The sequence below is a fragment of the Mustela lutreola genome, chromosome 2 (genome assembly GCF_030435805.1).
Source record: "Mustela lutreola isolate mMusLut2 chromosome 2, mMusLut2.pri, whole genome shotgun sequence".
NCBI lineage: Eukaryota > Metazoa > Chordata > Mammalia > Carnivora > Mustelidae > Mustela > Mustela lutreola.
Genome location: NC_081291.1, coordinates 223,109,813 through 223,137,493, shown reverse-complemented (window position 1 = coordinate 223,137,493; position 27,681 = coordinate 223,109,813). Strand labels below are relative to the sequence as shown.

Below are 27,681 nucleotides of genomic sequence, written 5' to 3'. Positions count from 1 at the left end.
CAACAAGTATCCCGGTGTCACCTGCGGGTCCCTTGGGCACCTCAGAGAAACATAAAGGCCAGTAGGAGGTGGTCCCCAATACCATCCCGTTCCCTAGCCCAAGGCCACGTCACAGCGGAGTCTTCGAGAGGCTGCTTTGTGCCGGGTAGACAGGCACCGTCCATAATACTTACTAAGTACTGCTTTTCAAAAGCTTCTACCGATGACAACGCTTCTTTGAGTTTCTTGTAAGGACTCTGAGCTGTGTTGGCTTGAACAAAAAGAAGAGTCTATTCAGCCTCTGTGTGAGGTCACGAGTTCACATTCACCCTCTAATGCCACAGCCCGGGGGTTCGCTACTGCCTGGGAAGTCACCAACAGCTACGCACATGGACCCACGCCACTACATCTGTGCTTGTCCGAGGAGGACAGCCACGACAGACTCTCAACCCTGTGTGTAGGATTTCATTCTCGAGGGAGACTAGAGTTCCTAATTCCATCACTTCTGCAACAATCACATGTGTCTCAGGCTGGAGCCCGGCAATGTGAGCGTCACACGTCCCCCCGTGCTCGGGGCCGCAGCGAGGCTCACCTCCGTCTCACTCCTGCCACTTGGTTTACACCTGTGAGAATCGGCAAGGCTCCTTCCACAGGGCTCTCTGACCTATGAGTCGCTTATGGGGTAAAAGGATTTGTCTGACCACGCTGCTCCAGAACTAGATCCCCTGGGATTCAGAGGGACATGGGTGTGCCTTGACGGCACACAGGCCACGAAAAGCCATGATGGGCTTGTGGAAGCCTGTGACAAACCCAGCAGCAGTTTTAAAACCCTTCCAATTTCTTAAACTATGTCTAACATTTCTTACGTTAGTAAAAGGTAAATAACATCTTACACATTCATGTGGTCAGCTAACAAGGAGTGTAACTTCCCAAGGCAGGGGGCGAGTTCATGGTCAGAACTTGAATTAAACGAGCCCGATGCAATGGACACTCCAATTCCTCGCCTCTCCCACTGCACAGACACACATCAGAACGTACCTGTTTCGGGTCGCTCAGCTCCCAAACCTGCCAAAAGATCAACAATCCTGTTGAGGTCCTCTGAGTTAGGGCCTTCCTCTGACACAAGGCCACACAGGTAGCCCAAGGACTTTAGCTGTGGAGATAAACCCACAATTTCAAGTAACTGGTAACAGCAGTCAGCAGAGAGTTTTTGAATCTGAACATAAAAGTAAAAATCCAACTAAATTCTAGAAGAAACCTAGCCTTCCGATCCAAGTAATTCTCACCTGCACACAAAAACACATCTCACGGGGACCATTTCACCCTCACGCGGCCCGCGCGGCAATGCCGAGTGTCCGGGGGCTGCTGGTCTCGGCTTACGCAGCTCACCTGCCTGCTCAGTCCCAGGCTTTTGAGGCCCCCTGCCCAGTCTGCACCCCACGACCTGACACGGCAGGGCATCTGCTGCACACACCGGGTAACTGTCTGTCACTCAGGCAGAAGCCACTTTCATTTCTACATGACGCTTCCCAAGTCCCCCTTCTCTGATCCCCCCCCCCAGCTCCCGCCCCAATTCCTGGCGCAGAACGTCTTCGGCACAAACGGGGCAAGCGCTGGGTGTCCGCTGAAGAAGAGTGACACTGGCCGGGAGCCATCCTGGGCCTCCCGACTACGAGACCACCCAGAGGTGACTGGCACTGCCCGTGTGACGACTCAGCGACCCACACTCCTCCAGACAGCGTCCTCCGGCCACCCGCCCAAGGGCACAGCCCAGACAACATGCACGCCTGCGTCCACGCGGTCACCTTTTCGGTGGCGTAGCTCCACAGGCCCACCGTGTGGGCGACGTTCGAGTCGATCTGCGCCCGGTCACAGCAGCCTTCGATCCTCTGCAGCACCTCCAGGCAGCTGAGGAACACCCAGCAGTCCAGAGCGCCGGGCGGGACGGACACCTGGAAGGTCCAGCACGGGCGTGAAGACAGAGCCGGAGGGAGACACCCCCGCTCTGCACCCCGGCCCGCACCCCGGTGAGCCCCTCCCAACACCGACCCGGCCCAGCTCGGCCGTCTGTGCGGCTACACGAACGAACAGAGCACATGGCCGTGACCGCGTCGGTTCGCCTCCGGAGAGAAAAGGGGTAATCCACGTTCAATCACGGTTTTGGGTTTTATGTTCCCAATGATAATGAGAGCCTTGGGAGGGACGTGACTTTCAGTAGGATGTTCTGAAAAGCTTATTGAGAAAAGGCGGCTGCACAAAGGGCTGACCATCACCTCTGACTCTAGGTCTGAAGGGTACACTTCAGGAAGGGCAGAAGCTGGCATCTTGGGACGGCACTGGGCCCCTTTAGGGAGGACCACATCAACCCGTGAGCCCTGAGCCCGAGACTGCTATCAGGTGACACCCATTATCTAATCCGTTCAGTTTTCAGGTGTGATTATGTCTAAAAAACGGTTTCCTTTGGTCAGACACAGACTCTGAACCATTACCCTCAAAAAATAAACACGAAGGCTCACATCTGCCTGAAAATAACCCAGGAGACCACAGCGAGGGACACCGATACAGAAGAGAACGGTCACACAGGGCGGGGCTGCTGCACAGGGGGTGGCGGACCCCGAAATCCATCACGCTACCCTCCCCGCCACTGCCTCCGTACGGACCGAAGCCCCAGGTCCGGGACGCTACCCTTCCCGCCACAGTATGGACCCGAGCCCTCCCAGTACAAAACTAGCAAGGGAAACACTGTTATCGCAAATACAGAAAGCGCCTACTGTCCACGTCTGATTCGAAGATGCACTTTTCCCCCCAGTAAAGCACCTCTGAAACAGGAACGTGTCTCCCTGTCGACGGCATCACGACACTTCACGTTGGCAGGCCTGACTGCTTTCCTGGCAGCACGAATCCCACAAGGGATCTTACAACCAGTACCCCAGTTAGGACTCCAGAATCGGGTCACCTGACAAGGGACGCTGCCCAGTGCTGACGAAAGACTCCTCTGACACACCCTGAGCACTGAGCACACAAACACAAGGACCCACAACCAAATGGAAGGAACCGGAGTGTCTACATTCCCCAAAAGCCAAAATGCCCCGGCTCTGCAAAATGAGAAAGACGACTTAGATCCTTCCAGAAGAAAAATGGGCCTAGAAACCATTCACACCATCAGAAGCCCCTCCGGCCCAGACAGTGGGCCACATGCCAGGGGCGCAGAGAGGAGCTGCGCGGCAGGACGCAGCCCAGAGACGAGGACAGGGCGCGTCCCTCCCTCCCCAGTCCCAGCAGGGCGGGCCCTCTTGGCTTCCGGGCACCGCCCATTCTGGGGGTTGTCACCTCACAAGACACTCCTCGCAGGTGCCTGTTCCACAGAAGCGTCTCCTGGGCCGGCGAGAGTATAGGAAACGCACCGAGGCTACACACGGGGCTTCAGACTCAGATGATCCCACAGACAGAAAGGGAAGACCCGCAGCCAGAGCAGGGAGCAGCCGCGGAGAGGGGCCGAGGGGGGCACTGAGAGGGGCCACAGGGGGGAGCATTGAGAAGGACTGCAGGGGAGCACGGGGAGGGGCCGTGGGGCAGCGGACACGGAGGGGCCCGGTGCAGCCTGGCAGGTTTCTGGGATCCGAGCACGTATGGGTCGCTGTCCCAGAGCAGGGAGAACGGGTAGCAGCAGAGAACCGGAGAGCAGGTCCGGAGAGCAGGTGCAGAGGGCACATCCCGACACGCGCAGGCTCCGCAGAGGCCCACGGCATGACAGGAGGCCCTCCTCTGGGGAAGACTAGACACTTCCCTTTCTGCAAAACGCAGGTGCCACCTTGGTGAGCCCCGGCAAACGGTGCGGGGAAAGCGGCCGCAGTGGGCGGCAGCAGCTGTGCGAGGGGCCGAGAACACACAACCGCCACGGACCAACTGCCCACGAAGACAAGGTCTGATGCCAGCACAGTCTAGCCGGTCTCTCGCTTCCTTTATGTCAGTGCCTTTTAGTCCTGTGTCAGAAACATCTGCTAACTTCCCGGTCACAGAGACAGTCTCCCATATCCTCTTCTACAAGCTTCTTTATCTTATCTTTCATGTTTGGTTCAAAACCCCTTCTGGAATTGTGTCTGGTAGGAGATCGAGGTTGACTTTTACATATAGACAGACATCCAGAAGACTCGCTGAGTAGACTGTTCTCGAATCCACTCAGTTAAAATGTTCCCCAACTGCCCCAGTTCTCAACAGGGTCCTCCTGGGTGGATGAGGACCTCGGCCCCTGGCGCTGCTCCCACCTCCGCCCGCCCTCTGCCCCACCAGGTCCCACACGTTTCATGGCACCCCGACCTCCAACCCAACGACGACTCCTTCCAGACCATGGAACAGCCCAGGCCCCAGGGCACCACACAGACACTTCCGGGTCGCCTCATATCCCAGGCTCGGACAGCTCTGCAGCCTGGCCGGCGAGCCCGGCCTCACCCCGAGGGCCAGCTGAGCGCCCTCTCAGTGCCTTCGCGGAAATGCCTCTGCCCTCATCACGCTCTCGCATTGGCCACCACAAACCACGGCTACCTGGCGCGTTCTCACGCGGCCTGCTCACCGCAGTAAATGTGAGCCCCCCGGGACGGGGGTTGGTGTCTCTCGCTCCCTGCTGGAAACAAGTGCCGGGAATGAAAACTTGCTAGGCACAACCCGGGTGCCCTGGGAAGAGCTGACGAACGGAAGACTGGAACCCCGCCCCTCCAAGGCCACCTCTGGAAGCCTTTCCCAGCACAGAGAAGGTGCCACGAAAATGACCGCTGAGCCGAGCTGAACCTCCCGCGCTGGGAGAGGACCTCTGCGTCCCCGATGCTCCTGTAGCCAAACATTCTTCTTGGACGCCCTGGCGACACTGCCCTGACCCCCAGTATCCACAGCTGGCTCAGTGCACTGGACTGCGGCTTTCCCGGGTCAGGAGCGACCTGCTTCTTCCCCGTCCGCAGGCCACGCCCCCGGGACACGTTTACCCCAGCGCCCTGCAGGCCGCCGACCGGCCCCTGAACGACACTTGCCAGTCCTTCTTCTGTCCCCAGAGCCACCGACCCTCAGCGGTTCTTCCTCAGCAACAGCTCCGGCACTGACCTGTCCTCCTGTCCATCCCTGCTGCTGTTCCACATCAGGTCCTCGCGGCTCCGGGTCACGCGACAACCCCCGCAGAGCTTCTGGAACATAGCAAGCACTCAGGGACCCTGAGTCACACTCCTCAGCGATGCCTCGGCTTCTGTCCTCTGCTGCCTGAGCCTCAGAACACAGATCCGAGTGGCCAGCCAGGAAGGCACCCCTTTCCTGTCTCATCCAGGTAAATCTGGAAGCTTCTACCACATGCAGCCCCTGCTCAGACTGACCATGATGGCCTCTTGTGCCTGGCTCTGGCCAGTCTCTGGAGCAGGTGGCTCTTCTCGGACCCTGCTCCTTCTTGGCCTACCCTGTCCGGGAACCAGAGCCGACAAGAGACAAACCAGTAACGACAGAGACACATGTTTTAAAATATCATTTGGAAAATCATCGTAACAAATAAAGAATGGCCTTCTAGAAAATATCTTCCTTACATTCTCACTTACAATTTGGTAAAGATTAAACTACATGTACATTATTACTTCTTTTCTGACCAAAGATACAGGAAAACAGGCTTCTGGTGTAAATGAAAAATGGGACGATCTTTCTGGAAGGCAATACGACAACGTGTATACCAAAAGCTTTAAAAACTCGTGTCCTTGAGCAACTCCACGTGTATGAACACAGCACGTGCCAACGGACGGGGGAGAACCCGCACTCGAGCGGGAGGAACCCAGATGCTGCAAACGGGACTGACGGGACGAACGCACGCCCTCTGCAGACCGCCAGGCCCCAGCCACCGCGCACCTCCCGCAGGGAGAAGCAGCATTCTACCTTCCACATTCACAGACAACATACTCAATGTTCAGTAAAGGGAGGGCTTTTTTTTTTTTTTTTTTTTAACGTTGTAGAAAAAAGAAATACTATAAGCTTATCTGAGCTCACACAGCTGCGATGCTCCGTGGGTGTCAGGCCCGATCCCTAACGGCGGCACGCAGCAGGTTTCCAGAATCGGGGCCGCTGGCCTGAGGCTCTTCCCTGGCATACCTGGCCGGGACTCCGGGTCCCACTAGAGGTGGCGCATGCTCCCGTGGCCCCCACCACCATGTGGCCTCCTCTCAAAGAAGAGACTTGAAACCAATGGACGAGTCAACCAGGTTACCAGAGCGTTTTACAAGCCACAAGAGCAAGCGCACCCAGCCTTTTCTGCTAAAGAAACGTCACATTTAGAAGTGCACAAAAGGCTTTGGGCTTGAAGGGTCAACCGAGGAAGCTGAACCTGACCAGAAGTACACCTGGCCCCACTGCGAGCTGCCGGAGCCCCCACCCCCCCCCGGCCACACAGCTCTCCCCCGCCCATGATGGCACCACACCAAGCCCCCTCAGGCCAGTGTCAGAAGCCACAGCGCCACAACTCCGATATAATTGTGAAAACCAGCCACCAAAAAGCTGCCCCGTCCCCACAAAATGCGTCCGTTTTTTCGAGTAAAGCTAAATGTGTAAAAAACGTAATCAGCGTGGAGTCTTCTGAATTTTGAATATTTCCCCCCAAATTTAAAAGAAACTCTAAGAATACGCTTTTCCAGGTAACTAAGTGCCACCTGAAGATAAAACAGCGCCCCCCCCAAAAGAACCTGAGAGCGCGGAGGGAATGATTCTGTGCCCGAAGTCCCACGCCATCCTGCAGTCTGACGACGACGCTGACACGCGAGCGCCCGGACTCCCCATCCTCGCAGAGAGTCGAGAAGCCGTCCACAGGGAAGGCCACGTGAGCGTGAGGACCTGGCTGGCACGAGGGGGACGTGTGAGAGGCAGCGTGCGCATCGGCTCCCCGGACACACTCCGCACCCACACGGCAGCCACAGTCTGCCTCCGTCTCATGGATGGAAAGCGGGGCTCGAAGGGGCAAGTGAACGAGTCACAGGCCCTGGCGGGGGGGCGGGGGGTGGGGAGGGGTCTCAGCGCAGACTGTCTGTCTCCAGAGCCCACCCTCCGTGCTGGACTGTCTTCCTAAAACCTGTCCCTACAAGGACCCCTGACGACCAGATGAATCCCACTATTGGGACAGCAGAGGGGCCAGGAAGCAGCTCCCAGCAAAGGGCCGCAAGGGAACAGCGCTGACATCGGTGCCGACCACACGCAAGAGCAAGCGTTCGGCAAGGACTGTGCAGGCTCAGCCGTGGGACGGGCGGCAGCTCGTGCCCCGGGAAACTCACCAGGCCTGGCGCCTGGCCGGGACCCAGCTGCTGTCCACGGCACTCACATGGCAGGGACGCCGAGGGCGGCACACTCACAGGGCACCCCCCTCGCTGCAGGCAGCACAAGGAGACCAGGGAACAAGAAGCTGGTCATCAGGATGGAGCCAGAGAGAGCAAACACCAGGTCGTGTGTCCTCACCTGAACTCAGCTCTGCTCAACACATCTCGGGCGGACACAGTAAACTGGAAAGGTGCACGGTACCATCCACGTGACTCCGTGGGCAGCAGCCCCCTCTCAGGGAATGGTCCAGGGGACAGTGACCACTGCCCTCGGCAAAGCACAGCACCCGGGGAGAGACTACTGCCCCAGGCGTGAAGTTCATCCCACAACGCAAAGGGCGGGCAAGGCCCCAGGGGGCGTCTGCACGGAGGCCGTCAGCCTGGACATGGGGCTGCATCACGCTGACACGCCGACCTGGGCTTTCCCCAGCCAGCCGACGGGGCAGCAATGACCCATGTCCACGCACTCCTATGTGGCCAGAGGCGGCAGGCAGCTCAGGAGAGAAGCCAAGGCGGGCAGGAGAGTCCGCGGTGTGTGCTGCTCGGCCACGAATGAGTGGAACACCACGTGTGCCCCCACGCAGCCTGCCTGCCCCATCTGGACATGCCAGAGTGACAAGGGATCCCCAAGAGGACGAAGACGCCTGTGAGAAGGCATCAGAGAAGGCCTCCCCACTCCTCCCCTAGGTCCCCAGAGGCCTCACAGGTCCGGGGAGCTGTAGGAAACGCATCCACAGCCACCCTAGGCCCCTCCCCCCAGCTTCCAGAACGCTTGGCAGAGCGGCAGGAGGTGGTGGCAGGGGCCCGGCTGGTTCCGGGGTCCCACACGGCGACACCGGTCACCCGGGCAAGGCTTCCTCTCCTGTCCGCAAGCTGGTGGCTACACTGGGACCAGGAACTTCCTGGGGCAAGAGGAAGAATTTCAGACGAAGTCTAACTCTGAGTCTAACGCGCTGTGACCGGCGTGGCCCAGCACGAAGGGGCAGGCCCTGCACCACCACCCGAACCCCGGGCTGCAGGACAGTGCCTCCGAATGGACCCGCCCGGGGCCACCCTAGTCTGAAGGTGCTGCCGGTGACCCACCTGGGACCCCCCGCCGGACACCCTACTTCTGCCCCACATGCCAAGATGACAAAATGCCAGGCAAATGTCTAGGCCCATGGACACGGGCAGCCCTGCCCTCGCGGGCCCCGGCTCTGCACGGCCGGATGGGAGTGACCGAAGCAGACTGTCCAGGTCTACGCAGTGACAGAGCCACAGAGCATCCTTCCGAGGTGCAGAATCCTTCCCTCGTCTGCTTCGTCAGGTATCCTGGCCAGACAAATAGTTGGACACAAATTCCTACACTCGTAAGTTTGCGGCTCAGCTAGGCTAGGCATTTCTCCTTTGGAAATTAACTGAAGTAATTTCTCTTTGTTTGCGTAAAACGACATTTCTACCGAACTCAGCGCTGAGCCTGTCCCTCAGCACTCTAGGGCACAGAGCACGGAGGTTACCCAGTCAGGGAAGATGGCTCCACCCGGGTTCGGCAAACACGGTATGGCTGTGCTCGGACCTTCTAACCCGCACCCCTCGGGCGCGCCGGCAGCAGCACGGCAGAGAGAACATGAGCCCGTCCAGGGTGCAGCCCGACCCCGAGACCGGTCACGGGGCTGGGTGAGTCACCGCACCGCTTCCAGGCCTGCCACCCCCTTTGGAAAAATGGACTCAGACCGCTCCCCTCGCTCCAAACCTGGGAACGGGGTGGGGTGAGGTGGGGGTGTCTGTGAACCCTGAGACCTCTGGCAGAGAGGTCAGTGAACAATTAACGGGAGACCCCCACCCCCGCCCAGAGCAGACCATCATGGACATTCCCGTACTTCGCTAGATCGCATGACTCCATGAGCGCAGGAGCCCTGGCAGGGACCGATTACTAAAGACCCCGCTCCGCCACTGTCACAGTGTCCGGCCTCACTTGCGGGTTTCATTCATACACGCGCCCGTCGGGAACCCTCCCGAACCTCCGTGCTAATAATGCCCACGTGCCCAGCTGTTACCCATGTGTCCACATGCAAAGCCAAAAGGCAGCTCCAAAGCAGGTGAAGGTCTGCCTCCAGGACCTCAGGCTGCATGTGCGGCAGGGGAGCATCTTCCTGGAGGATAAACCCAAGTTCTCCCCAAAACTTCCACGAAGAACCTGATCTATGAGTCCAGCCCTGGGCCAGTCTGGACTCCCCCACGCTGAGAGCAGAAATGACACTCGCGTGATTAATCAGCGGAGAGAGTAACTCTACGATCAACGGGACTCAGAGAAGAGCTCCTTCCTGCAGTGCGAGCAGCTCAGCGCCCAGCCTCGAGTCCCAAGTGTGCCTCTGAACAGGGGAGAGGCAGGCAAGCGGGGGAGACTCACCTCCAAGAGCTTGAGCTCCTGCACGCAGCTGTGCAGCAGCTCCAGGGCGCGCTGGGCCACCTCCCACGGCCTCTGCAGGAAGAGCAGCAGGGTGCACTGGCGAGAGAACAGGTAGCTGCGCAGGTCCAGCAACGTGGCCTCCTGCCTCTGGATCAGCTCGCGCTTCTCCATGTCGATGGGCTTCCGGAGGATCAGCCCGTTCCAGCTCCTCACCGGCTCGCAGAAAAAAGTCAGCCAGTTGGCGCCGTCTAGACAAGCACAGGGCATGAAAGGCGCGGGCTACAGATGACCTCACCTTCCCGCCATTCCCGCTCGGGGCTGTGAGAGCTCCTGCGGGGTAGTTCCCACGGGCACTCCCACCCAGCCCGCGGCAACTGGTGATGGGCGCAAGGCTACGTGACCTGGGCCGCAAGGCGCGGCGCCGTACCATGCCCAGCGGATCGTGACCAGGTGGGCAGCTGCAGACTGTTGGGCTAGGAGGGCAGGGAGGCCTCGGGCTCCGTGCTCAGTGGGCTCGGCAGAAGGTGCCAGGCCTGGGCAGGAGCGCACTGTGCCAGCTGCTCCTGCCTGGGTGCCCGGGCGCAGTCGGTTCACGGGTGCGCCCGGGCCCCTACCTTCTCCTCCCTACGGAAGCCCCACACCTGTCTCTGTCTCAGCCCTGCAGCGGCCTGAATCCTCTCCTGGAGAAAAGGACAGCAGGCACGGGAAGAAGTAGTAGCGGGAGCAGAAGGGAACATTCCTGCTCATCAACAACGTCCAGTGAGGCACCCCGATTCAAACTTACAGCCCCAGACTCAAACATGGCCTTAAAGGAAGCGTAAGAGCCCACCATAACTAGTCATTCAAGCCATAGAGCAAAAATTTAGTCTACTTCTCTCACTCCAAAAGACAGCCGTCACACCCCCTCGTGCTGCACTGCCACCGGGAAGCTACTCGATATTGGCACATTGGTGTTACTGAACACCTCCGGTGCAAACAGCTTACTGGGACTTCTACTTGGAGCCGCTCAAGGCCACACTCGGGGGTGCCCACCCCAGCCCTCACAACACCTCCGCCAACAGGCCCCTCTGCCCAGCATTCTCCTGGCTCCCTCTCCCATTTCACTCAGGCGTCTGTGTCAATGCCACCTTCTCGGAGAGCCTCCCAGACCACGCTACGATCGCCTGGCACCTACCACCACGCTCTGCCCTGCACCCGCAACGCCTTCTGAGCCCTACGCTCATCACAACTACCGGGCGTGTTTTCTCTACACCTGTGTCCCCTTTCACACAAGGTTCTGTTACCTACCACATTCAGAACAGCACCGGGTCATACGGGACTCTCAGTAAACATCCGTTAAAGGAACACACAAAAACAAACAGTCTTAGCATCCAGCTGCCAAACGCCGGCCCAGCTTACCTCTGGATTCTAATTTGTCCCAGATGTTAAAACCGAGAGAACAAAGAAATCATGCAAAATATGACATAAGAAACATATAAGACATCTAAACACGTGCAGTACGGAGATGCAAAATATAATTTCACCCCTTCCCACATTTTTCAAGTTTAATGAGTAAATACTTTGCCCTGGTTATGTCTACATTTGTAGACATAAGTAAGACACAAAGTAAGAGATGCAAATCTGAACTTCCTGGAACCTGGTCTGGAGAGAAAACCAGTCGGAGCCGTTCGTCCTCGTTTCTGTCACTTCTAAAGCAGAGATGGAGCCCGAGCTGCCTGTCCCAGTGCCTCACCCTCCTACGGGTCTTCTAGCAGAAACCACGGTTCCCTGAGATCACTCCTTTCTTCACAGGCCGTAGCAGGGCCCTCTCAGAAAGATCACCCCACAAAGACGTCTCTTTCCACACTGTGGTGGCGGTCAGAATGGAAACCCCTGAACGTCCAGCAGCAAGGGATGGCCGGATTAACCCTAAGGAATCCACACCGGGAAGCACGATGCAGCTACGAGTGAAAGCACCTGAAGCCCTGATCCGTTAAGTTGGAACTACGCCACGATGGGCTGTCGGTACGAACAGCAAGCTGCAGACAGACGTCTACAGGAGAGGACGCCACGTCCATCAAATCAGGCAGCACCCAAAACCCACTGCGAACGATTATGATGAAGTCTTTCTCTGCGTCGGGCTTCCCTGTGCTACATCTGTACTTCTGAGAGTGTGAAACTGTAAAAGGAAGATGAACGCCCACGACAACGGTGCCATTTAGAACTCTGCCATGAGCCTCACGTGTTCCAAAGACAGCCTGTCAACGGAGGCACAAGACTCCGACTCTTACTAGCAAGGAGGCCCAGAGGCGGACGTGTAACTAGCCAGCCACACGTAGTAGAAAAGATTCTTTGTACCTGAACAACACCTTCTTCGCAATGCTCTTCCTGCTTCAAATGCCTCTACGGGTGGAAGCGACTAGTTCTGAGTTCTCACCTCGTTTCCTATTTGAGCCGTGAGGATGTGTCCTATAGCCCTTGCACAAAATAGCGAAAGTGATGTAATCCTTAGCCAAATAAATCACGGCAGCTTCCAGACCACGTAAAAGCGGATTTGCTTCTAGAAGAGGACCTGCGTCCAGCAGTGCGCTACTCACCCCCAGCGCCGAAGTTGACGACATACTGAGAGAACAGGGCGTCCAGCTCGTCGTACTGTACCAGGGCATCCTCGAACTGCTGCAGCATCTCGAATACGAAGGCAAGTTCTTCCTGGTCCCCCAAACAGAAGTTTTTTAGAAACCAAAAATGTCAATCAACTTTTTGAAACGATGTGCTGCTCTTAAAGATGACAACAGAGGAAAGGCATGCAGCACTGAAAGTAACTCTTCACTCATTCCACTCAGGAAACCTCAATTCCGTGACCCCACGGTGTTAGCAACGACAAATGCCCAAAGGGGAGGCCGAAGGGAGGTAGGAAAAGGCCACCGTGAGCCCTGGAACCGTCCTCGGCCCCCGAGCAGCAGGGACACGAGCAGGCACCCTCGGTCGCTGGCACGGCCCTTGCTAACTAGCGTGCATCTGTGTGCAAGGGGGGGAACCTTCTCCATCTACTGATCTAACCAGCCATGTCGAGTACGAGGGCTCGCAGATGTGAACTGTGCTCCACGGGCTAGAATCCAGCTCTGTGGTTATTTTGTTAAACAAACTGTTCCAGCTTGGCCATTAGGAGCCTCCTTTAGGTGGTGCCAACATCCTTCTGATGGACCTCCATTCTCCATCTTGCTTAATTTTCTGGGAAGTTTTAATCCTGGTCCATCTTGTATTTTCCCCGCCCCAGCCCTGGAATCAACCACTTCTAGAAAGATCCCTGGCACTCATTATTAAGGATGGGGTTTAGAGGTGCCTGGAGGGCTCAGTAGGTTAAGCCTCTGCCTTCAGCTCAGGTCATGATCCCAGGGTCCTGGGATGGAGCCCCGCATCGGGCTCCCTGCTCAGCAGGGGGTCTGTCTCTCTCTCTCTCTCCCTCTGCCTCCATCCCCCAACCCTGCTCATGTGGTCTCTCTCAAATAGGAAGGAAGGAAAAAAAAAATGGAATTTAGAAACCAAGATCTTGGCACTACGTGTGCTTACATGACTGAGAAGTGGTTCTTTCCTGGCCCGGCGGAGGACAGAGCAAGGAAACACACGCGCATGTAACCCTCACACACGCGCATCTCCATTTCTCAGATTCCCACCCCGCACGGCTGCGTTCACTTGGATTCCCCTGTCCTTGTCTGTAGCTCTTAGGAACCACGCTGAATGAGCCTGAAAGGTGAAGGGACTGGGCCGGCCGAAAGGTCTGTAATGGGTCGATCCCACCCTGAGTAGCCGGCGGGTGCGACTCCCTTACGTGCACACATCGCCGAGACACCACTAAGACATGAGCAACAGAGTCAGAGGTAAGCACCAGGATTTCTAATCAAAATGGGTCTTTTATTTGTTCAAAGTGCATTATTTCTTCAGTAATTTACACACAGGTGGAATTTAAATACGAAAATCAGGGGTTTTCTTCTGTCAAAATATGGCGAACAAGAACCAGGAAACCTAACGGCAACGTTCCTGTCACCCTTTGCAGTGTCAGCAAGGTCCCCCAGAAAGTAGCTTATGACTGTCCTTTATTGGAACCCGGGACTATGAAACAAAACGAGGCGATAAACGCTGCTGGGAAGTCACGGCCTATTGCCAGGGTCATGCCGGGGGCAGGCACCGCTGTCCTCAGGACTGTCACCACTGCCAGCCTCCTCGGCCTCAGCCACCTCCACAGTAGAGACCCTGGAAGGCCCAGCAAGTCAGCAAAACCCACACTACTCCAAGGCCACGGCCCTCTCACAGGAGGCCAGATGCCGAGCTCGGAGGCCGCAGGAGAGCTGACGGCAGCGAGGGGCACCGGGGGGACCACCTCCCACCGGCTCGAGAGCCTGCACACGGAAACGTCTGTTAGCGACTGTGTCCTGTCCCTTGGGTTTTAAAAACTACGCCAGGAAGAATTACCACCGAACACCCGGCTCACCGACCAGGACAGGAGCAGTAACAGGACACGGTCACATTCTACCCGCCGCCACACACCTGGACCATGAAATAGTCGCAGAAGCTCCAGCCTGGCTCGGTCCTCTTCTCCCTCAAGGTCCTCATGTCGTCCTCAAACTTGCCGAGGTTTTTGGTAAAAGACATAAGAAGCGAAGTCCTGAGTTTGGTCAGGAAGGCATTCCAGGATTCCTGAGTTCGAGAAGAGTCCTTCAGGGGGTCGGAGAGCACGACACACCTGCGGAGACACGAACGGACTGTCTGGAAAATCCTGTCCAAGCACAGCACGTGGTCCAGCTGCTACTATTTCCCTGTGGTGCCAACTGCCGCCCTCCCCCACGTCCCTCCTCCCCGGCTGGTGACTAACATCAGGCGGGTGGTGAGAAACCAGACTGGGCAGAGGCTTCATCAGAAGCCGGCTTAACACCCCACGCGCCGTCACCACCACAGAAGGACGGGCGGCCGGAAGGGACGGAGGACGAGTCGGTCTCACACCCGGCCTCCAGGGCTCCCAGGAGAGCAAGGCGACCACGTCCCCAGCAGTCCCCAAACCGCACATGGGCTGCCCTCCTCAAACACCACTCTGGCCCCCGGAAGCTAACAGGACAGAGCTCAGTTACGGGCGCGGCTCAGGAGGGTCGGCATGGCACAGACCCAGCCTCGCTGTCCACTCTGCTCCTGCTATTCCTGGCCGAGCCCACCCAACTTCCCAGGCTCTCCTCCCTTCGTCTAGCCCGTTCCTACTTATCCCTCCAAACCCGGCTCGGCTGACACATGGCCTCCTGGAACCTGGCCCCCGCTGCTCGGCCCCCGGGCCCTGGTGTGGTCCCACTCCCACCAGCAAGTGTCATGCTGCAGACACATCCTCTCTGTGGGTCCCGCTCTCCCCAGACCCGAGACCCTGAGCACACGGGCAGGTCCCACAAAGAATTCATAAGTGAAACTTAAAGACTATAACATGTGGCTATGATACAGTTTCACTACAAAAAGAGGGCGGCTGGCCAGCTCCGTCAGCAGAGCATGCAACTTGAGCTTGGGGTGGTGAGTTTGAGCCCCAGGTTGGGCACGGAGGCTGCTTAAAAAGGGGGAAAAAGAAAAAAAAAAAAGACCATCCGTGGTGTGGAAACATCAAAGGCATAAAATTACAAGTTTCCAGGAGATTTGGAAGAAACAATGTGTCCATCTAACACACTGGAAAAGCTAGATCTCTTGATCCTTGGTAGTAATAATTTACAGAGAAAATGATTAAACATGGACTCAAAAGTAATTTTAAAATACTGGTGCTATAAGCTTCCATATCTTTCCTCAGTGAGTGCGTCACCTTAATCACCAGCAAGGAGCAAATGGGCAGATTCTAAGTCTCGGTGGCGCATCAGGCCCTTTGCGGGAAGGGCTCAGTCTCCAGAGTTACAAATCAGCAGAAAAAAATGTGACATCACTAGAGTCTGGACGATCCACCAGGAATAATTAGTACCAAGAATATGATCTAAAAGTCGGTAACCGGCCGGCATTCCAGACATCCCGCCCCCACGGTACTGGTTCTTCCCCTGAAAACAGAGGGATCCCACCAGCTCACTGCGACAGCCCCAGACGACCAACACGCGTTTCCTCACTACAGGGTCTGCTGGAGTCTGTCAGGCCAGCCTTGTATCCTGAAGCCCTTCTCAAGGCTGTGAACTATCCCAGAATTCTCCCCTGAATCCAGATGGGGGAGGGGAGGAAACGGCCACGAACCCCAACCAGAGACAGTCTCTGTGTCCCGGGAACTGCTGCTTACCACAGATTAAGTTCTCCAGCCCTTATTGTGCCCTTCAACTTTCACTGTTTCTAGACCTTTCTATAACAAAAAAGAACTATGCTTCAAAAATTCTCATTAAGTTTGGACGGTTCACTTGGAAAGGAGAGCCCAAAAGAGCTGCTCAGACTGGGGGGCACCCAGTGTCGAGAAGGGCCCCCCCAGAGTGCACTGGTGGCCTGGCACCCAGGGTAGCCGCTCCCAGGAGTCCGGTCCCCGCCAGTCAGGGGACCACCGGCAGCTCACGGGTCAGGTACAACATGGACAGCAACACTCACCAAAAGCCTGAAAAGTGCACAAAACCTTCAGCCAAGCAATCTTCCTTTTAGGGATGGATCTAAGAGAAGAACAAAGGATGTACACAACATCCAAGTTCGAAAGATGTTTACGACGCCATTCATCCTCAGCGGTGACGTGTCGTCCAGCAGAGGACGGGATAAACAGCTAGGGCGTCACCACTAGGGACTGTCACACACTCATTGATGCTAATGGCGGAGAAACACGTCCACTGGTCGTGGGAACATTTTTACAATGTATTAGGTGCAAAGCAAGTACAAAACATGCCACACAGTACGCTGTGGGCACACATGCTCCGTGCGCCTGTGTGTGCGTAAAAAGAAAAGGTTTGAAAAATAAGTACCAAATATGAAGAGTTAAGATCTAGTTTAATTTGGCTTACTGCCTTTTCCTACCATGAACACGCAGTGCTTCTAACCACAAACGATAAAGAAAACAGCAGGCTGCTGCAGGGCCAAGTACGCCAATGTTTCCAAAGGCCGGAAATCACACTGGCTAATCAAACAGCTGTCAGTACCGGGTTATCAAATTCGTATGTATGAAAATCTGACCCAGCTCTTTATTTTAAAAAATACAGATTTTATTTTAAAAAGTACAGATATGTTAAAGGTAGCTTGCAAATTAATGAAAATCCAAATGCTGGAAGTCACGTTTATAGACTGAGATGAAATGTTAAAAACTTGGTAAGTTAGATTCCACGTATAAAGGAAGAGTCATTAAAAACAAGCTAGATTTCAGTGGGCTCAGCAGGAGCACACCTTAAGCAATCAGATAAAATGGTAACGCAGACTTAAAAATAAATCAACGAGTACTTTGAAAAAAAATCCTCTAATCTGAACATGTCACAGGTTTAGACGAATATGCCCCTTTAGTACCAATTTACGTACTTAGTCAAATCCCAAAGAAATGAGACGGTGAGGCTGCTTGGTCTGGCCGTCAGTCAGCGTTCCCCACCGCCCGCGGCCCCACGCTGCCCACACCCGCCCCACAGCTTGCTCCTCCTTCCAGAACAAGTGGGCCGGCATACCCGAACCACACAGGAAAGGACACTTGGTCACGGGGCATCTTGCTGAAATGTAAACTGATTCCTTGGCGATAACTCATTTATGAATAAGAGGCTTTAGGAAAAAGTCCCCCCAAGTCCAGATGGCATGAAATTCCTTGCAGATAAACCAGAAACTCAACAATCTCATATTTATTATGCTTTAGGCAGGCTCACGTTATGCTTTATATAAAGAAAGCAAGTTCGAACATGACTCTGGATCCAGAACTGGCTGGAACGTGGAAAGAAAGCCCAGGAAGGCTCCTTCAGCGAAGACCTGTCAGCTTACTGGGCGGCCTGACAACACAGGACGCGGTCGCAGCGTCGGGGGCTCTCCTGGCTGCACACCAGGGCTCTGGCCACACCCCGCCCACGAGCTCCAAGGGGACCTTCTCCTCGTAGCCTCGCCCCCTGCTCCCATCTCTGGTCACACTCAGCACCGGCCACCAGGGTGCCACAGGTGTGGGGAGCGGGGGTGAAACCATGCCCCGTCTCTCCAGGAGGCCACACTGGACCAGAGCGGGGACCAGGCTGAGTGCTGCACCCCGGGCCCCGGAGGAGTCAAGGCACTGGCCTAGGACCTACAGACTAAAGCCCCGGGCTCCGGGAAGACTGCCGTGTGCACGGCGAGGCCCAGAACTGCTGACATGGCAGTGAGCTCCCCAGAAGACAGAGCAGGCCCCACAGAGAAGCAAGGGAAAAGGGAGGTATGCAGTAATGCAGCCGCCCGAGTTTCAGGGTTCCCTCTTACAGAGTCTCAAGATGAGATCAGCACTTCAGAATTCTGGTTCTGAGGAACTTGTAAGAGGCGTTAAGGTGACCGAGGACAACATGGGGCCCCCTCACTAAAGACGTGTGGGGAGCCCTGCTGCAGACAAGGGCCGCGGGACTTCCCAAAGGCCCAGCTACACGGACGTGCACGCCGGCTCCTCAAGGGGGGACCCGCCGTGCGGCATCTCCCGCCGCGGTCACCCAGGCAGCGCACGGGGCTTGGGGGGCGGTTAGGATGGACAACACGTCACCCGCCAGAGCAGGGCACCCGGCCTCTCCCCAGCACCCTGTACCCCCCGAGCTGAAGCGTCAGGCCCACCACCACCGCTCACGGAGGCTGAGCTCCCACGCAGAGGGAGAAAAGGCCCAGCGCCCAGGGAGCAGCCAGTGCGGTAAAGTTAAAGATACACTTACCTGTCACTCTGTTTATTACAAAAATCATTCCTTATTTTGTCCACAATGGAAGTTCGGGGAAGGATGTTGGTTTTGTTTTTTTTCTTGGCATCATTTTCAACGACCACTATGAGCCAGTCCACGGAGCTATGAGCTTTCAGAATATTCTGCCACTTGGTAAGGTCGTCTTTGACTGTAGCTTTATACACTTCAGTATCCTAAAAATAAGTAAGTCACCGTGAAGGAAAGTTAATGAATGCCCTTCCATCTAACAGCGCAATGTGTCTAACAGAGAATACATCGGCCACGGCACTTTAGCGTGGGGCGCTGGGGGCGCTCTGGGCAGGCCCGGTGGCACTGAGGCAAGACAGCTCCCATGTCCTAGAGGAGGAGACCGAGAGCGAGCTCGGTAAACTGGCCACAGCAACACAGTCCGCTGGGCAAACTGGGATTGGAAAACCCAGGTCTGCTTGGCCAGAGGCCTCGCGCCCAAGAAACCTTAACTGCAGCCGGGCACGGCACGGTGCGACGGGGCGAGGCCGCGCCTCTGCAGGAAGCCCAGGCTACCCCTGGGCAGTGTCCTCTGCGGGCCCCCAGAACCACTCCAATGCGAGGGCCACTCGCAGGCCACAACAGGGGCAAGGAAAGAGGACTAGCTAGGGCTTCTGAGGAGCTACCGTAATCCACAAGGGCTGAAGGGGGAACCATCTTGGTCCTCAAAAGTCAATGTCACTTCGGACTCAGCGTCCCACACAGCAGCCTGCACAAAAGCCCAGGAGCCTGCCTCCGACCACCCAGAGAGAAGTGGAAGACAGAGCATCTCCCTGCTCTCGGCCACGTGGACAACTGCCCCTATGCTCCAGGATAATCTACTTAGCAGATCTGGGGGGAAAATCTAAAGCCAAGACACTTAATTCATACCCAAATCAGACATTTAAAAGCCTTTGCAAACTACCATTCATAGCTACTGTTTAAAATGTATCCCCCCCACCTTTATTTTAATAGAAAGATCCCTTGTTATCCTGCCCATGTCTTCTCTGGATTTTTTAGTCCTCAACATGCTAATGGGATCAATCCATGAAGGAGAATCTCCAATTCCATGCCCAGTCCCTCCTGTGGTTTAACTGGTAAGTGAGTACTTTTAATTTTTAGTCTGATTTTTAAAACTGCTATATCTTCAATTTAAATTTAAAATATATATGTGTGTGTGTATACACACACACACACACACACACACACACACGTAGATATATAATAAAAATAAAACCTGGAAAGATCTTCCGCTGAACAAACAAGGGGAAACCACCTTTTGCAGACGGATTTCCTGTGAGCTGCCCCCTGTGTGCGGGCTGCCTCTACCTCTCCACACCACCGCCCTGTGGAGCTCTGGGGCCCACTGCATCAGGCCTACAGAGTGAAACCAGAGGCCACAGACCCCAGCGGGGTCTTTAAAATCCCACCACAGGGCCCAGGGTCAGGGAGCCCGAAGGAGCAGAGAAGCCCCAGAAGGCCGGCCCCAGGGCTCGTGCCAAGCGCCCTCTGCCGGGCCCCAGCCCCGGCTCCCAGCTCTCCAAGCCAGGGAAGGGCTGCCACCCCGTGCAGACACCAGCCCCCGTCTTGGGAACGCTCTGGTTGCGGCAGAGACCTGGCAGAGCAACAGCAAGGCAGAGTCCCCCAAGTTCGCATCACGTAGGCCCTCACGTGACAGTGACAAAACCATGGACGTTAGCAGAGACCCAGTGACTCTTGAGAAGAGCCCAAGCTGAGCCGGTGGGGCTGAGGGCGCGCGTCTCCAGGAAACAAAGCCACCGGCAGAGGAGGTCAGCAGGTGCCCACCGGCAGCGATGGAGGGCGCCAAGGCGGGGAGCGGCCCTGCCGGGGCACCAGAGCCACCCAGGGCAAGAAGGGCATCAGGACACAAGGTGTGGAAGCGCCAAGTGAGAGGACGAAGGCCTGGGGGCTGGCGGGAGGTGTCAGAGGCCGAGGGGGCAAACAGGGCGAACACCTGTTGGGGTGACCTTCTCTGGGGTGTTGTGGATCAGCCGAGGTGAGCGGGGAAGTGATCCAATGTGGAGCCCCAAGGCGGGGAGGGGGCACCGAGCCGGGGGCGGGGCGGCGCAACAGCAGTGACAGAAGGGTCCCTGACAGCAGACCTACGGAGCACAGTGAGCGCCCCTTCTCCACAGAGAAGTCAAAGGCGGACCAGGAGGACACGAGAGTCTCCCTGTGGTGCAGGGACTGGAATCGGACTGGTGACGTGTGTGCATCTGCACAGACACCTAGAGCGGAATAAACGTAAATGTGCGTGAGCGGACAGCACGTGCACACGTCCACGGACTCCCCAGCTGCGCTGCTGCGCGGGCCGGAACCAAGAGCCCGTCTACTCTGGGGCTTGCTTCGCCAATCGATCCCGCACTAAAACAAACCTGCGCTCCCAGGGCTCACGCAGAGCAAGGACAGGCTGACCTGGCCCGTCTCGCGTTAGGGAGAGCTCAGAAAAGGAGGACACGTCTAAGGGGCACAGAAGCCAAATGTGGACAACATGAGCGTTACAATCAATGCTGATAGGAAAGGCTTACACTCCCCAAACCAGAAGTCAGTGGGTGTCTACAGACACGAACCAACAAACAGGGCGACCGCCCCCTGTGTGGCGATGGCCGAGGCAGGAGGCAGACTGACATAACCACCTGAAGCTCCCGAAACACAGAAGCAGGTGAGGAGAGCCCTGCCAGTGACAGGCAACTGCGTGGAGCTCCCAGCCCACGGTGCCGCAAGGGGCACTGAGGTCACGCCTGGCGGGTCCCCTGCACTGAGCAGACAGAGCACAGGGCCCTGGGAGCCAAGGATAGTTGACTTCACTGGAGGTCAGAGCTCGGAGGGTCCCCTGGGGTGCTCAGGAGGGGGCAGACCGGCCCACAAGTATAAGACCCAAAGCCAGGCAGAGACCCACCCAGACAGGACTCAACACCCACACAGGCTGGGATCGGGGGAGGCTGGAAACCTCCAAAGCCACAGGGCACTGGGTGGAGAACCCAGGAAGGAAGGAATAATTAGTCTTGGATTGACCACAGTTTCAGATCCACAGATCATAAAAGTGATACCCAAAATGATCAGACTTAAGTAATTTAATGACACAAAGCGCAAATTTTCAAGGATCACAAAAACATAAGCACCGAACGAAAAACTCATGGTGCTTGGCATCCCATAAAAACTGCCAAGCAGGCAAAGAACATATGATCCATGATGAGTAGAAAATTCTATCAACAGACGAGACACAGTAATGACAGAGATAGTAGCATTAGTAGACAAAACCAGAAAATACTGTGACCACATTCTGAGTGTTCAAGAAGATTCCAATGGAGGAAAAACTGACATGAAGCAGAGACATGGAAGATATTTTTAAAAGGTAAAAACCCTTATGATTCTTCTGGAAATGAAAACCACGATGTCTAAAATGCCAAATACACTGAGTGGGAGGAATTAAGAGCAGATTAGACACCGCAGAAGAAACGATTAGGTAACCTGAAGATACAGAAGCAGAAATCACCCAAATGAAACAGAGGAAGACTGAGAAGCCAGCAACACAGTGTCACTGAGCTGTGGGACTTCCAGAGCCTAAGATGTGAGTAACTGAAGCCCCAGAGGAGAGGGGAGGAAGGGGAGAGGAACACAAGTATCTGAAGAAAGAAGGACCAAAAATGTTTCAAACCTAAACCAGAACTACAAACCCACAAAGCCTGAAACACCGGAGGCACAAGAAACAGGAAGGGAAGTACAGCAAGGCGTATCACAGACGGTTCAAAGCCAGTGACAAGGAAAAACATCATTACTCCCTGAAGGGGGCGGGGGAGGACACTTTAAATACAAAGTAACAAAGACAAGAACAAAAGACTCCTCCTGGGTCACAATGTAAACCAAGACAGTTGGAGGAGCATCTTTTACCTGCTGCAGAGAAAGAACGAACTGCCAGTCCAGAATTCTATATCCAGCAAAACAGTTCGTAAAAGTCGAGGCCGCTTCAGACGCTCAGACTCACAGACGCTGGGACAACTCTCACCACTCTAACCAGAGCCTGGCAGGGGTAACTAAGAGGCCCCCGTTCCTACCTCTCCACAACGCAACTGTTCAAAGCAAAAACAGGAACACGGTACTTTCGGATCTGTGACAAGACCAGTGCAGGGACACAAAGGTGCGCTCGCCCAGCCCCGGCTGAAGGAAGGAGGCGATGCTGCAGACGTGCCCTAGAAACCTGAAAGCAACTACTAGCCTAATGCAGTTTTACTTTTAATTCCAAAATCCCCAGTGTAATCTGCTTGCCCCAGAGAACTTTCATTAAGAATGATCAAAACTAAAGCGAAACGACAACAAAACACAGGCTTCCCATTAGAAAGTGTAACTTTAAGGGGGAAAACCCCTCATCCATAGTGTCTACAAAAGTATATCTAGCACTAAAAATACAAGACTTCTATGAAAAAAGCGCACATTACTATGGGCATCAAAAAGGCGTAAAGAATGGAGAGACCACGTTCCTCGACAGGACGATCTGTGACTATTAAAGTTCTCCCCACATGAATCCCCAACTTATTCAAGGCGATCCCAATCAAAACACCTCCCGTCTTTCCCTTTCTCTTCTCAACGGTTGCTCCTGTTCTATGTGGCTCTGGGACAAACCGCTACAACACGCAGTGGTCGGGAATGTTCACTCTGCTCACCGACCTACGGCCCAGACAGGACCGGGCACACAGCTCGCCTGCCGCACCTGCTGCGGCACTGGGCGCAAGAAGGCCGTGGTGTGTCCGCTGCCAGCGGCTTGCCGGCCAGGATCTGCTGCGACCGGGGCTGCACAGCCCCAGGCGACCTTCCCAGGCAGGCACTCGACTTCCTCCCAGAATGGCAGCTGGGCTCTGAGAGCACACATCCCCAGAGGGCCCCGGAGAAGATGTATCACCTTTTACGACTTGGTCTCCAAAGTCATGATGCCCCTCCTCCCAGAAGCCCACTTGGATTCAACCAGAGGAAACACTGACCAGGCCTCTCCGTGGAGGAAGGTCACTGCCACAGAGAGAAGAGAATGGGGTCTACAAAGTGCAGATACAATCGTTTTTGGAAAATAATAACTGTACACCTAACAATCTGACTCTGAAGTTTATACAGAAGAAAAAAATGTATACTAACCAAGGGATGTATTTTAAAACAAGACACATCAATACATATGATAAAGATGTAATAATTACAAGTCTAGTCCTGGCACAGAACAGACAATGATCTCAGAACGTAATGCGTACATAACACTGGTTTAAAATAAAGGTGAAATTTTCAGAAAGTAGAAAAGAGACAATTATGAAATGATGTTAGGCCAATGTGCTACCCAATTAAGACTATAAAATTAGACCTTAATGCTCCACACCACCTGCCACACACAAAAATAACTGAATCTACACAGATCCAAATGTAAAACACAAATTCAAAAATTACTGAAAGAAATATAGGAGAAAACCAATTACCTCCTTCAGACAGACAAGGCTTCCTAAACAGGACACACTCTACTCAGAAACCATTCTTTAAAATGACCTATTTCACTCCAGAAAAGCTGTAACAGAACAGCAACGCACATTAGATACGTGAACTATTCACACAAAACACAACTACAGACGACCCGAGGAGCACGAACACACCAGTAAGTGCAGACTCTCACACACACTGTGGGCCACAGACAGGTCGAGTGAACAGATCATTAAGATATGAATGCGTGACCCAACGGGTGGGTAGGGGCGCCCTTAGGGCTCTGTATCTAGCATTACAATCTAAAAAGCAGAGCAAGAAAGTTCTGGAACACACACAGAACATCCACAACGTCTGGTCCTTTCTCAGGTCACAGAGGAAAGGGAAGTTTCATAAAGCAGAAGTATTACACACAACATCCTAATCACAATGCAGTAAAACTAGGAATTTTAAAAAACAAATTTTAAAGAATTTCTTTCTGGAAATTAAACAAATTTCATGTTAAACCATTGGGTGAAAAGGGCATTACAGACTCAGAGCAGAGACTTGCTGAAAAATAACACTGGGATTTCAATTCCTATCTCTAAAGACCTGTATCATTTACATTTAAAATGAAAACAAATATATTCCAACTCAAAAAAAAAAAAAAAGAAAGAAAGAAAGAAAAAGAGCAAAGTAACCCTTAAGAAAGCAAGAGGAAGGAAGGAAGAAAGAAGGGGACAGTACGTCAGAAGTAAAAACCCTGGTTCTCGGGGGAGAAAGAGTCCACAAACGACGATTAGCTAATTTATCCACGAAGAAAGGGGAGAAGTACAAAACTGCAGTGAAGTAACTGCTGCCACAGAGCGTATGTTAAGAGTGAATAAAAGACCCTGTGCACACCTTCACGAAACTAAATTTTATAACTTAACTGAAATGTATAATTTCTAAGAAAAATACAGTTTAGCAAAACTGATGGAGGGCTGTAAGAGACTCATTTCCATGAAAGGGGCATAGAAAGTGATCAAGGAACCGTCCTGTAAGAAGGTACCGGGTCCAGACGGTTTCACAGGAGAATCCCATCAAACCCTGGAGACCAGACTGTTGTAGGGCTGCATAAACTGTCTCCAAAATCACGAAATAAATGAAAACTTCCCAGTTATATTTATGAAGCATATATAATATTGACATCTGACCTGACAGAAACAATATGAAAAACGTTATAGACCAATCACTTGTGGCCATAGGTGGAAAAAAAATCCTAAATTAGGTGAACAGGCAACCAATACCACATTAAAAAACTAGTAATCTGACCAAGTGGAATGTATAACAGGAATGCAAGTCTGGTTCTTGTTAAGAAACACATTCATATAATCCAACATATCAATAAATTTAAGTGGGGAAAACCCATACCATTATCTCCAGAGTCTGAAAAAGCCTTTCCAACAAAATTCTAGAATGTACTCCTAACAAAGATCCTTGAGGAAACAGGAGGGGCTGGGCCCCCTCCCAAGCTCATGCACGTACCCCTCCGCCGGGCACACCCCGCGGGCGCCCCCACAGAGGTCAGCACAAGGCAACGAAGCCCACCATTTCCAGCGCTGTTTAACCACGGTTCAAACAGAGCAGACGACCGGACGCCCAGAACAGAGAAAGAAGAGCTGACATGACGGGAAACGCAGCGAAGCCCTAGACCCTGGGGCAGAGAGAACCAGCGATAACACGAACTCGAGCAGAGAACGTGCAAGGCTGACACGAAAGAAACCCACAGCCTTCACACACACACAAGAGCCAACCAGAAGAGAAGATGAGAGAGAGCCCCACGCGGACACGAGTGACTAAAGTAGAACAGCGCAGAGAAATAAACTTAAGCAGAAACACGTAAACTCTGCCATGAGGACGCGCACCCCTAAAACACTCCAGAAGGACACAGACGTGCACAGAGAGACAGGCCTCCCTCGCTCGGGGTCCGAATGTCTCCACACCAGCAAGACGTCTCTGTGCATGAGAATTCATAAGCTCAATGTGGTCCCTACCAAAAGCCCGGAAAATTCCGTCTGGAGCTCAGGAACTTGCTACTGACATTCGCATGGGGAAGGACCCGAGCAGGAGCCAGGGGAAAACCATGAAAAGCCTGGGGCCGAGGGTGGCCTGGCCTCCAGACAGGGCTGCGGACCGTTCACCCCGCAGCCTTCGCAACTCTCTCCTGGCCGCAGAGCAAGAGCCACGACACAGACCACAGATGTGCAGGTTGGGGACTGAGCAGGAAACAGCCGCGGTGACGCCGTCCGAAGCCAGGGCCAAAGCCAGCCCGGACCGGGACTGCGCACAGCACAGAGCCTGGGGGACTGACACTCCGATCAGAGGCACAGGATCAAGCCCCGGTCCCCGAGACACACGGCCTCAGCGCGGCTCCCGAAGGGCGGGCGGCTCCTACAGCCCGAAGCGCCAGGGTGGCGGCTCTGGGAAGAGGAGGCGACTCCAGGACGAGGGCGGCACAGGCGCGAGAGCCCAGGATATCCTGCAGTGCCTGAGTTAGAGAAGTCCCTGAAAAGGACCCAAGGGCCGGTCTGAAGTGACTCTCACTCTGAATCTGGGACACGCTGAGATCACAGTAAGGACAACAGACGGCAAAGCGTTAAAAGGCACAGAAAACCACGCAAGCTCCTTCCCAGAGGAGAACCCCGCGGAGCGGTGTTGGGGAGCTGGCTGCTGCCCTCTCAAGACTGGCCCAGGACACTCACCGCTGCTGCTCCATCTATGCGGGAAAGCTGGACCAGGAGCAGGTTAACCCCAGGTCTTACCGTGGCCCACCAAGATGGCTTGTCAGACGCAAGGGGAAACAGTGCCCATAGCCCAGAGAAAGCTCGGCCACACACCAAACCTGACAGCCCGGCCGCAGACAGAAGCCGTTAGCACCGCAGGCCTAGGACAGCTGTGCCTGGGCCTGGTCACGGGGTGGGCCCCTGGCTGAGGCCTGGGAACATGGATAGTGGCAGGGTTCTCGCCACCACGTGACAAGAGACCCTCACTGGGCACCAGCTCTTTGCATAAACACTACGGCTTCTGCCGAACGCCTGCTCTCCCTCCAGGAGTCTAGAGTTTTGATACGAGCCAGGCAGAGGGTGTCCACGTGCCTGAACCCCGACAGAAGCCCTGGGTGCTGACCTCCGCCGAGCTCCCTGGCAGACAACATGCCCCATGTGTGGCCACGCTGCGGGTGTGAGCCCACCACGCGTGGCAGACACGACTGGGAAAGGTACAAAGCAAAATCCACGAAGGCAAAAAGGTCCAGGAGTAAGCTTCCAGTTCTTTCTCTACATCACGCCACACTGTTTCTGCACACTCAGATTCCGGGGTGGATCATGACACACAATGATCTGTGTACGCCGGGCACTGCTACAACAGGAAGGAATGACCCCAGTACCGTCTCTCAGCGCACAACAGAACTCTGTCAAGAATGACAAGCCTCTGTTTGGGTTCATAAACACGCGACAACACAGTACAAGTAAGGTCCCTGGATGTGTGGCCATGGAGGGCCTGCTCTGGGGGCACCACAGCAAGGAAGCGGGGCGGTCCCTGGCCTCAGAAAGCCCAAGAACCAGCAGAGACCCACGGGGAGAATGAAGTCGAGCAGCCACCACGACAGTGAACAGCCGGGGTTCGGAAACCAACTGAGAGGAAACACTAACAATCCCGAGAGGCCAGGAGGTGTCAGGGAGGTCCCAGG

At 54.8% G+C, this 27,681-nt stretch overlaps 1 protein-coding gene across 3 annotated transcripts in view; it reads right to left on the bottom strand.

Moving 5' to 3' along the window:
* TRAPPC10 (trafficking protein particle complex subunit 10) overlaps window positions 1–27,681 on the bottom strand; it is a 77,356-nt gene that overhangs the window by 24,516 nt on the left and 25,159 nt on the right. For 2 of the 3 annotated variants that reach the window (XM_059164878.1, XM_059164880.1), the window contains exons 4-10: window positions 18,492–18,688; window positions 14,215–14,410; window positions 12,267–12,378; window positions 9,691–9,938; window positions 1,785–1,931; window positions 1,018–1,132; window positions 174–250 (exon numbers count right to left, since the gene is read on the bottom strand). In XM_059164878.1, the coding sequence (XP_059020861.1) occupies window positions 174–250; window positions 1,018–1,132; window positions 1,785–1,931; window positions 9,691–9,938; window positions 12,267–12,378; window positions 14,215–14,410; window positions 18,492–18,688 (1,092 nt within the window). Of the gene's footprint in view, window positions 1–173; window positions 251–1,017; window positions 1,133–1,784; window positions 1,932–6,677; window positions 6,889–9,690; window positions 9,939–12,266; window positions 12,379–14,214; window positions 14,411–18,491; window positions 18,689–27,681 lie in introns of those variants that run through there. The other variant, XM_059164881.1, reaches the window with a different exon arrangement.